The 13,018-nt window shown below is 33.5% G+C and overlaps 2 protein-coding genes across 2 annotated transcripts; one reads left to right on the forward strand and one right to left on the reverse strand.

The window, feature by feature from the left end:
- Nucleotides 1-1,412: 1,412 nt before the first annotated feature.
- On the reverse strand, nucleotides 1,413-5,401 carry LOC123317797. The gene is made up of 2 exons (XM_044904406.1): nucleotides 5,097-5,401; nucleotides 1,413-4,866 (listed from the first exon to the last, which is right to left on the reverse strand). Exons 1-2 carry the CDS (start codon nucleotides 5,399-5,401, stop codon nucleotides 1,413-1,415), a joined length of 3,759 nt encoding a protein of 1,252 aa, XP_044760341.1.
- A 1,184-nt stretch (nucleotides 5,402-6,585) lies between these two features.
- Nucleotides 6,586-10,227, forward strand: LOC123317798 (ubiquitin carboxyl-terminal hydrolase 10-like). The gene is made up of 4 exons (XM_044904407.1): nucleotides 6,586-6,833; nucleotides 6,990-7,188; nucleotides 7,248-7,488; nucleotides 9,526-10,227. Exons 1-4 carry the CDS (start codon nucleotides 6,599-6,601, stop codon nucleotides 10,225-10,227), a joined length of 1,377 nt encoding a protein of 458 aa, XP_044760342.1. The 5' UTR covers nucleotides 6,586-6,598.
- The last annotated feature ends 2,791 nt before the right edge of the window (nucleotides 10,228-13,018 follow it).

A 13,018-nucleotide genomic window follows, 5' to 3' on the forward strand; every position in this document is an offset into this window, starting at 1 on the left:
AAGTAGTGCGAGAAACTATGAACCCTCAGTGAAGCTGTCAACGAATGAAGACTCTTTGATGTTTGGTGGAAAAATGTTCATTTCGTTTGATTACATGCAATGGATGATGCTTACTGAAATCCTCAACTTGAATGAAGCAAATGATATTCGATTTATTGATGATATTTCTGTTACAACCACAACTGTGAATGGATTCAAAATGATCATGATATCAAGGAAGGAAAATCATTTATATCTTATTAGCGACGATGTTGCTAAGATTCTAGAATTCAATAAAAGTTTTCTCAGAAATAGATTGGAAATGCTTATGAAACTTGATTTCAAATCTTATTATAAGAATTTTCTGATAACTATAACCAATATTAAAAAAGATAGTTCGAAATCCATAGAAGAACTAATAGGAATTTTTTGGCAGATCAATCCTTCTATTGAAAATTTGATATTATGTGAATGTATGATTTCAAATGAAAACAACATTCTTTGTGACATAGAGAAATATTTGTGAAGGATAATAAAAATACTTTTTATACATTTCTTAGTATTTATTTCATATACATATATATCCACATATTTACAATGTTGAATGGTTCATTTAACATATTTCATAAATAAAATATTTCAGAGTCCGAATCTGAAGATTCGGAATCGAAACAAAATGAGGATTTGTATAAATCTAGAGGTTCCCTTTCCAACTTTTCATATAAATATCTATAAATGGGGTACACAGAGGGATCGCTTAAGTATTTCAAAAAAGACAAATATTTAGGAGGAGGAGGATTATAAACTAAAACATTTTTATACATTTCAGAATCAATTGATTCAACACAATGAGAGTGACATTTACTATAGTAAGAATTAATCAATATGGATTTTTTTAACAGCAATGCTCTTCTGTCAACATGATTTGAAAAATAATCATTCAGTTTACTGAACGTGTCCAAATAATGACAATGCGACATATTTTTCGCTGGCATATCTGTGTATTCCATAACATGAACTTTGATAGTAATTTCATTAATCGTACATACATATGAATCAGATTTGATTAAATTCCACTCAAAATGAAAATCTGCGTGATTTTCATCATCATCATCATCATCATCATCATCGCCCTCATTTGTCTTTGTCCACAATATGGATTTGCCACGGAACCAATCCATCATTAGATCATGATGAGGACCCAGTATCCATACTTCGATTATGTCAAAGGTTGGAATCAATCCCTGTAAGTACAATATGAATTGTCCCACAAGCATCCAATCCTTTATTGGAAACTGTTCAAATTCTTCATATTGTTGTGGAAACTTTTTGATGAATTTCTCAGACAAATTCGGGTCGTATGAGAAAGTTCTCTCAATGGCTGTCACAGCATAATTCATCATTATATTTCTCCCCCTCTCACCCTCTAGAATCTAGGATGATGATGGTATTCGATAATGACCCCAAGGTAGAGTACAATGTGAATTAGGTAGGATGTATCTTTTATCGTCTCTACTACACAATGCAATTTTCTCCTGCTCAATAGAAAAAACATCATGACATTTAGATATTATATTTCTTTGTCTTACTAATTTAGTGTTGGAATCAATCAAGCATTTCAAGTAGTCATCGAAAGAAAGGCTTTTAATCACATTCCGCTTTATGCCTTTCACTTTTTTTATTTCCTCTTTATCAACACGAAATGAGTACATTTTTGATCTTAATCCTACGAAATCGGTCATAATCTTACCATTATTCTCATCCTTCATCAAACCCAATACTTTTTTATTGACTTGAGGAATTCCATATGGATTTCCTTTAGGATAGTCAGATGTATCAAAGCGTGTGTAGCAATCTCGTTTTATGCACTCATAGGGATTTTGATTTGATACCTCATAAGTTAAACTATCAGTATCTACATAATTCAATATACTTTCTTTGAAATTAGGTTGGAAATAATCGTAATGAAATTCATACAAGCAAACCTTTGAAATGTCTAATACAGACATTCCTACATATATTGGTTTATCGATTGTGATTAAACGCTTTTGCAATTCAATAGCGACTAGATTTTCTCCGAAGATCATTCTATCCTTGTAGAAAGGGCTAGAAATCAAATTCATTGCACCATATCTGCCATACCATTTGTTGACCAATTTAACTTCTCTATGCTTCCGGACGTTTTCAATCGTTTTCCCATACACAGCATTAACCATTAATTTGAAAAGATTTTTTTCAAAATTGTTCTTTGCTGTCTGCCTCAAATGTGTATTTTTGTCAATATACATTTTGAGCCAGGCAGATTGTTTGAATTGAAGAACTCTATGGACTTTTTTCAAAACAAGTCCATGACTCAAGGCTTGTTTCAACGTCCTATAATGCACGATATAATTTTTTTTATGATAAAGGGTAGTTAATAATTTAGGCAACTTTGATCCAGGTGGGATACGTGATTCCGCACAGAATGGCAAGTCTTTGTGCTTGTCGTGTATTTCGGCGGGATATTCCAAATCAACCTCTAAAATATATCCCTCGGGAGCATCATCAGGTATTTGTGTAATATCTATATTTGTGTCTGTCCACTTGAATCCCCCATATGGCAAAAACTGACTCATAGCCCAACCATATAAGTTATTCACATCTAAGTAGAGTAAATACTTTTCAGGTTCATTAACATCGAATTTTGGCCCCATATATTTGTTATTAGCCGTAGAGTATCTGTTTGAACACTGACTTATTCCACCTCTTATACCGTTTTCTATGAATAGTAATATGTCAATATCTTTAATGATTTCTAATTTGATTTTTGTTGTTTTAAGCATACATTGAAAGGTATAACCCGGAAGGGTGTAAAAATGAATAGGATCTAATTCATACTCTTTTATACAGCTATTGCGGAATTGTTCAAACACATCGGCTAAAAGCATAATATCAGTTTTAAGATATAACATCATATAATCTTTCAATGATTGACAATTGAATGTGGACCATATTAGTTGAGCGTGTAGATATTGTTCATCACTTATCTCTTCATAATTCAATTTGTTGTAGAATTTCTCAATGGACGGTAGACATGTATCATTCAATTTATCAACACTACTAATATAGTCATAGGGAAACACACCTTTTTTAGTCAAAAGTTTGAATGCATCATCATTATAGTCGAAAAATTGTTTTTTCAATTCAATAAACTGATTCAATGAAAGATATGAGGCTAAATTCTCTAGCGAACTGTTGAGAAAACGTAAACTGTCAATGAACCTGAATTGTATTTGAGTATTTTCATCATATTTCTTAAAACTAATATATTTTTCTTTATTTAATGGTAGAAGAGAAACGCGGCCCTGTTTTGCAATCTCCTTTATAAGAAAATGTGCGTCATATCCACCTAGATTATGGAAAACTACTGGTATGATAAAAGACTTTTTGAAATTGAGATTACAACTATTGTGAGCCCACCCGCGGCACACTCCAGTAAAGTGATCATGGTCCATGACTATTTTATCATCCGCTTTGAATGTTTTCTCACATATATGGCATACAACTCGACTATGTGAACCAGTTGAGTTTATGGGTTTCACATGATTAATTATTTTGCATAACCTATCTGCAATCTCACACAATTTATTCGAGAACCATTCCATGCAATCAACCCCAGTATAGCTCTCATAATATGACGGTACAATGTCCTCATAAGAACTTTTCAAAAAAAAACCTGCGCTGATAGGTTTGTGTTCTTGATACTTTAAACAACTCAAATTTATATCATTGATTGGTTTCAAATATGACTCAAAGTCACAATACATTACAAAAGGACTTCTCTGTTTGTATCTGTAATTTGTAAAACTAACATGAGACTTTTCTGGAAACTGTATGTGACATGGCTCATGATTCGAGCACAATTCGATATGTTTCCCTAGTTTTTCTTCTGTAGTGAAATAATTAAGACATTGATCGCATATGAACTTATTTTTCTTAGACTTACTAAGTTGTTTCGACACTAACCTCGACAAGTTCTTAATATACACATAATGATATTCTATTTTGGCATCAATAGGAGCATTTTTTCCATCATCAATATGGTTATATATATTCTGAATTAGAAGTAAATTGGCATGTCTTTGTGGAATTTTGGATTTGCAGATACGAGATGGAACTACAATGAAATCATCATTTTTAACCATTTGCAGTGAGAAAACATTCACTGAAACATTATTCAACATTTCAAACCTCTCTATATCTTTAAGTTTTATAGGAAAATCTATACCATCACAATTAAAAATAGTGCTTGGGTGGGGATATGATGACACTCTATCAGAGTGGGAAGATGCTGGATGTAAGCATGCAGTAATACTCCACAAAAAACAACATTGATCATTGTTTTTGATATTAATGCATGCTTTTTTGGCCGCAATTTTTTCAGGAAGATTGATGAATGAACTACCTCCATTACCCATTTCCACCTTATTCATATTGACTTCTAATGAAACAATTGATTGAAGAGCAAAACCACTCTCTTTCTCTTGAAATTCTTCAAGTTTTTGTTTGATTATGTTTAAAGCATTCCTTTCAAACCAATCGTTTAAATCTGTTCCCCCATCAATTGTTGCATTTTGTGTAGGGAAATATTTGAAATCGAGTAGCTCATCATCACCACTTTTTTTAATGAATTGTCCGCAAAATACTAAATTCACTTTAACAATTCCAATACTGCTTATTGCATTTCTAATTCTATGTTTGAAAAGATGAAATGCATCATCGAAAAATTCTTCAACGACCGTATGCTTTAAATTGATTATAACCCCAGTTCTTATTCTTGATTCAAATGCTGATTGAACATCCTCCCATTTCACCCGATTACTTCTTACACTTCGTATTCCCTCACCTCTATGCGCATCAAAGGATTTTAGTTGAATTTTGAATCTTTTCAAATGGCAAATGGCAGATTGAATGCTGAATTTTTGTCCGTGATGAGTATTTTTCATTAAATTTTTTAATAAACGAATATGTTTGTTAATCAAATTGATCCATTTTTTTCTAATCATGATGTCATTTTCGTGAAACAGAAGATTCATTGCATTATGGAATAAATCAATATTACATACCTCCATCTTCACAATTGGACAATCTCAAAGAGTTGAACTGGTTTATATTTCGGTATTTCCTTCACCCCAAGGAATTTGATTCCAAACCCAGCTCCACTGAATTCCTTTATGACTTGCTTCAGATGGTCGTTTGCTCGTTTCGGTAGAAATATACACTTTTCTTCCAACTCCAAGAGAATAGATTCCCCGAATCTAGTCTTCAGTAATTTTGCATCAATTATTCGATGGACTTCACCCACTATCAAATCCTTAAGTGATGCAATTGGTTTCTGGTGCTGTGAAAGTGAACCACACTGGTTAATTTTTGTCAGATCCATTGTTATAATTTTTATTGTTTTTTTTTATTTTATGCTGAAATAAATTTCAAATATTTAAGAATATTTCCATCGCTACAAAGTTTGAATACTTACATTGGAAAATGAGATTCGTCACAAAAATTCACTGAAGAAAAACAATTCCTTATTACTCTATGGACTGCAACAAACTCTGTGATATTTCTTTTTTCATCAAAGTCAGAGCAACTGAGAATTGAAGACTGATGTTGGAATGGCAGTTCTATTCTTTTTATATTCTTCTCGACCCTTTTTCCCCACCATCATGGCCCTTCTTACCATTCAAAAAAATAACCAGACTGTTTTCGTTATAAAAGATCTGCATCAAACGAATCTGAACTGAAGACCAATTAAATCTTTTATTTATTACGGTGAGAAACGCCACTCGACAGGTGTATCGAGAAGAATTGAGGGATAGCTCCGCCCTTTGTCATTAAACACAATAAACCTTCAGCCCCCATTAGCGGTCATAATGTACCAATTTTGGGACAAAGGGAATGAGTAAACCTGTCATTCTTATCACATGAGGCGGAATGCAGACTGACATCTTCGAATACCTATAGCACCAAAACTATTTCGAATAGGTAAAATTTACATTTTTATTACGGTTAGAATCCACAGGTATATTGGGGAGTAAAAGAGTGACCATTAATTCAGATAATTGTCATTTTATGATAAAAGACCCAAACTGATAGTTTTCTCGAAACATCCTCATAGATAAGAAAAAAAAACCCTGTCAAAGGAATCTCATCTATTATACTGAATTATTGCCGATCTTTATTTTTTTTTTTTCCGGCATGCAAAGACACCCTTATTTAAACAATAAAAGACCCAAACGTTTTTCTCGGAACATCTCCACAGATGAGAAAAAAAAAAACCTCTGTCAAAGGAACAAAGAAACATTTCCAATTTTATCTATTATACGAAATCATGGACCAGATTTATAGCTTCTTCCTTTCACGCACACAGAGACACCACCCTTAATTAAACAACGATTTTTTCATCTAACTCTGAAAAATATTCATCAATCAATCTAATAACACACCAGTATAACATTTCATAATCCAACCACATAATGTTCAAGTACTCCGAATCATACTTTGTCGGATTACTCTTCATTCGCCATTGAAGTGGTTCAGAATCTGCTTACCTAACCTACTATCCTCGAACAAGACTGAAGAAATGAAGAATAAGCCTGTGAAGGTCCAGACGTGTGATGTGAAAAAAAATGGAGTCAAATCAGATGTTAATGAACCTGTAAACGTATGGGCGAAGAAATCATGGACGAGTCTCTTCAAGAAAGAGGAACCCACGACAAATGGAGAGTTAGTGACTGAACGCAGTGATGAGAAATTTAAATCGTTGGACACTGTTGAAAAAAGCAGAACTATTGATCCAGCCACTCACAGACTAGCAGGTTAGTTGTTGAAGAGACTTTGATTAAATTTTTTGAGTAGATAAACGTTTTAGGTTTCACATAGTCAGTTGTTTGAGTTGAAGAATCAATTATTTTTGTTGTGATATCAATAAACTTTTTCTATATTTGTTACTCAACATTTCATTTTATTTCCAGAATTTCTATCGAACTTCGAAATTGATGGAAAAAGTGCTAATCTACAACCAAGAGGCTTAATCAATAGGAGCAATTATTGCTACATCAATTCGATTTTACAAGCCTTGCTGGCCTGCCCACCTTTATGCAATCTGCTGATAGGACTTTCGAAGAATTTGACGGAGAATGGACACGGCCTACCACCCATCATAAAGAACATGTAAGTTTTATAACAATCCTTCGCTTTGACAGCATCTAAATCAATTTGAAATCTTCCAGGTGCAAATTCATCAATAAATTCGAGAAGCTGCCCGATTCCTACCTAAACCGTATATCGAAAAGGAACAAGAAGAAACAGGGGAGTTTCGACTTCTCCTGCGGCGACTCGATCGAAGCCTCTTCGATCTACACCATCCTGAATGATACCAGAAGCGACTCGTTTCTTGTCGAGGGACGTCAAGAGGACGCTGAGGAATTTTTGGGTCTACTGCTGAACGGACTGAAGGACGAAATGATGAATGTAAGTAGTCGAAATTATTGATTAATCGCATGACTCTTGGTTAAACATGATGAACGAGAACACTTGACTCGGTTTCGCAATTTTTAATTAAGATATTTGTTGATACGCGTGTTTCCGGTTTCATATCATTAAACTCATGTTGAAATCGGAGATAGGCGGAAATTTAATTGATCGTTTACAATTGGTATACTTTGTTTTTGGGCTGAGGATATTTCTAGGATTTTTCAAACATCTAAACGTTTACCTTTATCACCTTTATGTACAATTTTTACATGATAGAAATCTACGAAGTGGTTGGGAGTTATACAGAGATTAGAGAAACCAGTTGTTGATTTAATCTGCAGAATAGATCTTTACCATTGAAAAATATTCATCTTAAATTCTTCTTATTGGTACATACGAGGATATATTGAAAAATTCTTAGTCTACTATAGAACGAAACAAAATTTCAATGTCAAAATATTTTATTAATCAACATACTCTCCTCTTAATTGGATATGCATTTATTACAAAAAACCTGCAACGTCTCTAGACCTTTCAAAAAGATGTTTCTTCTTGCTCTCAAAACCAGAACTCCACAGCTTTTATAACCTCCTCGTTGAAAGAAAATTTACGACCTTTTAAACGTTCTTTCTGTTGAGGAAAGAGATTATAGTCGGATGGAGCCAAATCTGGTGAATAAAGGGGGTGTTCTAGTAATTCAAACTCTTGATCACGGATTTTTTTCATGGCAACATTAGATTTGTGTGCAGGGGCGTTGTCCTGCAAAAACAAAACACCTTTGGATAGCTTTCCGGGTTTTTTCTCCTCAATTTTTTCCCGTAGAATGGTCAGAAATGTCTAATAGTAATCTCCGGTTATAGTTCTACCCTTATCCAAAAAATCAATCATGGTTACTCCATGCCAATCCCAAAAAACTGAAACAAGAACTTTTCTTGCCGATTTTTGGACGATTTTGGGTCTTGAAGAACCAGAGTTTTGCCATTTCATCGATTTTTGCTTCGTTTCTGGATCGTAGAAATGTACCCAAATCTCATCCATAGTAACAATTAGGTCTACATCGTTTTCAAATCGAGCACAGATCGAACGCGATGCTTTTACCCTCGCACGCTTTAGGTCAACATTCAAACATTTGGGGATCCATTTTGCAGCAATTTTTCTCACGTCCAAATTGACGTAAACTATATGATGAACGCGTTCGCATGAAATATTCAGTGCTTCAGATATCCGTTTTAGCCTAATTCGACGGTCTGATAAAATCATGTCATGAACTGCATCGATATTCTCGGAGACTCACACATAAACTGTTTTTCCCGATCGGTCATCATCTTCAATGGAAAATTTACCTCTTTTGAAGCTTGCAGTCCAATTTTTCACGGTCGCATACGGAGGATATTGATCATCAAGGATATTAAGCATATCTTCGTAAATCTGCTTACCCCGTAACCATTTTAAATACACGTACTTGACGATGGCTCGATACTCAAATTTTTCGATTTTCACAATTTCGGTGGACATCTTCTTTCTTTTGATTTATTGCGTAACTCTGGTTTACTTTTTTGACTTCAAACTTCACACTGACACTTCTGATGAGTTATTTTGTTCGTTGCTATGGTAACGCAATAATTTTTTATGCATGGAACTGGTCTATGCTAACTAGATATCAATACATCCTCTTGTATCGACATCGATTCATTCACTCTTTTAATCTGAATATTTAAGAAATACAAACTTCCTCTACCTCCAAAGTGAACTCAACTATAGTCTTTTAAAACTCCTCACAATTAAATTGCAGTTTAAATGAATGCTGAATTGAATTTTGAAAATGAAAATGATGTTATATGTACCAATAAGAAGAATTTAAGATCAATATTTTTTAATGGCAACAAATAGTTCAATTAAAATTGTGAAACTTAGTCAAGTATTTCCTTCTCTTCTTTTATTATTCGAATGTACGTGGTGTTTGGCATAAGTTCACATTATTACATTCAAAATATTATTGCTTGTCGTATCTCACAACTTTTTTTGTCCTTTCAGATAATCGAATCCTGCAAAACTGAGAACAAAATAGAAATGAATCACGACTCCGAAGACTGGAAACAAATGGGACCAAAGAACAAGCGTAACATCACGAGAAAGGTTCAATTCGACAAAACTCCAATCAGCGACATATTCGCCGGACTCTTGTGCTCAAAGATCCACAAAACGGGAGATGAATCCACAGAAAACATACAGCCGTTCCTGACTCTTCAGCTGAACATCAGGACGGCCAAAACCATCACGGAAGCCCTGGAACAGCTGACGATAAAGAATCAACTTGAAGGAATAACTTCGGCCAAGACGAATCAAAAGGTGGAAGCGTGGCAGCAGGTGCTGATCGAGAAACTGCCGGCTGTTCTTGTCCTCCATCTGCAATATTTCCGTTACAATGGGAACGGATGCACGAAGATTATGAAGAAGGTGGAGTTCCCCATCGACCGCCAGGTTGATTCCAAGATCCTGTCGGGAAAACCTAGCAGTTCTTCAGAGAAACAATACAAGCTTTTCGCTGTCGTTTACCATGAAGGTAAAGAGGCCAGCAAGGGACACTATGTGGCGGACGCGTTCCATTCTGGACATCGTACTTGGTTGAGGTTTGACGATGCAAAAGTGAGATCAGTGTCAGTGGAAAGTGTTTTGAAACCGCATGGAGACAGAGTTCCTTATCTTTTATTTTATAAAAGAGGTGATATAGTTTAAGGTGTATAAATTGAACTATAGAATAATAAATTTGTACATATTAGCGAAAAGGATCGACTAAAATTGTTTTTTGTTATTTTATGAGTAATGTATTGTAAATCTGAAAAATTATAATTATATTTATGATGTTATGTAAAAATATACTATATTTTAATAAACAGACTTTATAATATATTTCCTCAGTTTTATTGAGCAGAATTTCCCCGGAATGAACGATTGAAAAAAGCCTAAATTAGCAGTGAATGAAAAAAAAACATAGACTAAAAGATAATCTATATATTAATAAAAGAGGATCTATGGTTTACTTCAAAATGCTTTATTTGTTGTGTTTATTATTGTAAGGGCAAGGTTTATACAGGGTGTCCCGTAAAGACCACGTCAATCTAAAACGGAAAGTAGATCAGAATGTACTCAACCTGATGTGAAAAAATCGTTCATATGAAAGTCTCACAGTTTTCGAGATATTTGATGTTTTATGAAAATGTTGAATTTTTTCACTTAAACTGCTTTCTCTCTTGCGGAAGCTACAATTAAATACTTTTCGTATCAGTTTTTTTCCGTAAATTTTGTTGAATGATTACTCCAATTCATGCAATGAAAAATACCACGAAATATTATACAGGGATTCTAGAAAAAAAAATTGAAATTCATGTTCTGAACGAAGTGTTTTTTTGTGCTGAATTCTATCTGACGTGGTATAAAAAAAAGACACTAGACCTTTTCTGCATATTACGTTGAAATGTTGCCTATTCTGTGAGGATTCCGAAAAGGTAAAATACAGGTGATAACCTTCGTCACGAAAAAAGATATTTGAATGTTTATCGAGAATGGAACATTTCTATGAAAAACTGCTTTTCTCACCTTTTCCATAAATACTTTAATTTTGCACTTCCTGCTGAAAATATTCAATCAACAAATCAACAAAATGTTATTAAGATGCTAATTCACTGAATGAGTTTTATTATTTCTTTTTCTTTGCCTAAAGAACTCTCGAACATCGATATGATGTGATGCGATTCAATGATTCACCAGACTTAAATCCTCTGGAATTTTTTACTGGGGTTTTTTGAAAAAAGGAAATTTATTCGAATCCCATAAGAGATGAAGCACACCGCATTCGTATTTCAGCAGCCAAAATAGCGGTGAGAAGTTTGTATGGTTTTAAAAAAGGTATTTCTCAATAGATGATGGGCATGTATTAGCGAAGGGGGTGGTCATTTTGAGCATTTGCTCTCATAAGAATCCTGAATTTTTATTATTGATATTTTTATGAAGTTTCTTCACAATAGATTTGTTGATGTTGAAGGTCCTGTGCGTTATTATTATTATATCATTGCAATTAAAGAAAAAAACAGAATAATTTCATTTTATAAGAAATTTAATGACTAACTGACATTTTTCAAGCGAATCATTCAATATGTTACAGCAGAATCTGCAAAATGAAAGAATTTGTGGAAAAGGTGACAAAATCAGTTTTTCACAGAAATGCTCCATTCTCGATAAACATTCAAATACCTTTTTTCGTGACGAAGGTTATCACCCGTATTTTACCTTTTCGGAATCCTCACAAAATGGGCAACTTTTCAACGTAATATGCAGAAAAGGTCTAGTGTCTTTTTTTTATACCACGTCAGATAGAATTCAGCACAAAAAAACACTTCCTTCAGAACATGAATTTTAATTTTTTTTTTCAGAATCCCTGTATAATATTTTGTGGTATTTTTCATTGCATGAATTGAGGTAATCATTCAACAAAATTTACGGAAAAAAAACTGATTCGAAAAGTATTTAATTGTAGCTTCCGCAAGAGAGAAAGCATTTTAAGTGAAAAAATTCGACATTTTCATAAAACATCAAATATCTCGAAAACTGTGAAACTTTCATATGAACGATTTTTTCACATCAGTTAGAGCACATTCTGATCTACTTTTCGTTTTCGTTTGACGTGGTCTTTACGGGACACCCTGTATAACAAATTATTCCCAAAAAAAATTGTAGAGTACAGAAAAAAAGGCATTCCTTTTTCTTACGACCAATCGAGCAATCATAGAGTACTTATAGGTTTTCATATGCCACATTGTCACACAATCACGATGAGTTAGTTATTATTATTTACCCTAGAAATAATTTAAATGGCAAAACTAGGTTTGCCGGGTTAGCTAGTCTATATATAATAATAAAAGAGGGTCTATGATTTACTTCAAAATGCTTTATTGTTCAAACGATTGCACCAAATTGGACAATTCTTTATTTGTTGTGTTTATTATTGTTAGGGCAAGGTTTATATAACTAAATATTCTGAAAAAAAATTGTACAGAACAGAAAAAAAGGCATTCCTTTTTCTTACGACCAATCGAGCAATCATAGAGTACTTATAGGTTTTCATATGCCACATTGTCACACAATCACGATGAGTTAGTTATTATTATCTACCCTAGAAATAATTTAAATGGCAAAACAAGGTTTGCCGGGTCAGCTAGTATGTAATAAACTCCTTAGCCTTCTAATGACCAAGAATTGCGAAAGTTTAAAACTGGAAAAGGAATAAAACTATTGTAAATAGCATATTTCTCAAGAAAATTATCATGAGTTTTCTCTCTCATCAAGAAAATGAATAGTGACAAAAAATTTTATTATCTCATGAATAATGAATATTTTTCTATTATCCATTGTGTTTCATATGTTGGAGGACTTCGAATTGAATCTTAGTGAATATCTTGAATAGAAATGGACAACAAACTTTTTGGAAAAACATTCCCTGTGATTTATTATTGAAAAAGACCAGAAATAT

The sequence above is a fragment of the Coccinella septempunctata genome, chromosome 7, assembly GCF_907165205.1.
Source record: "Coccinella septempunctata chromosome 7, icCocSept1.1, whole genome shotgun sequence".
NCBI lineage: Eukaryota > Metazoa > Arthropoda > Insecta > Coleoptera > Coccinellidae > Coccinella > Coccinella septempunctata.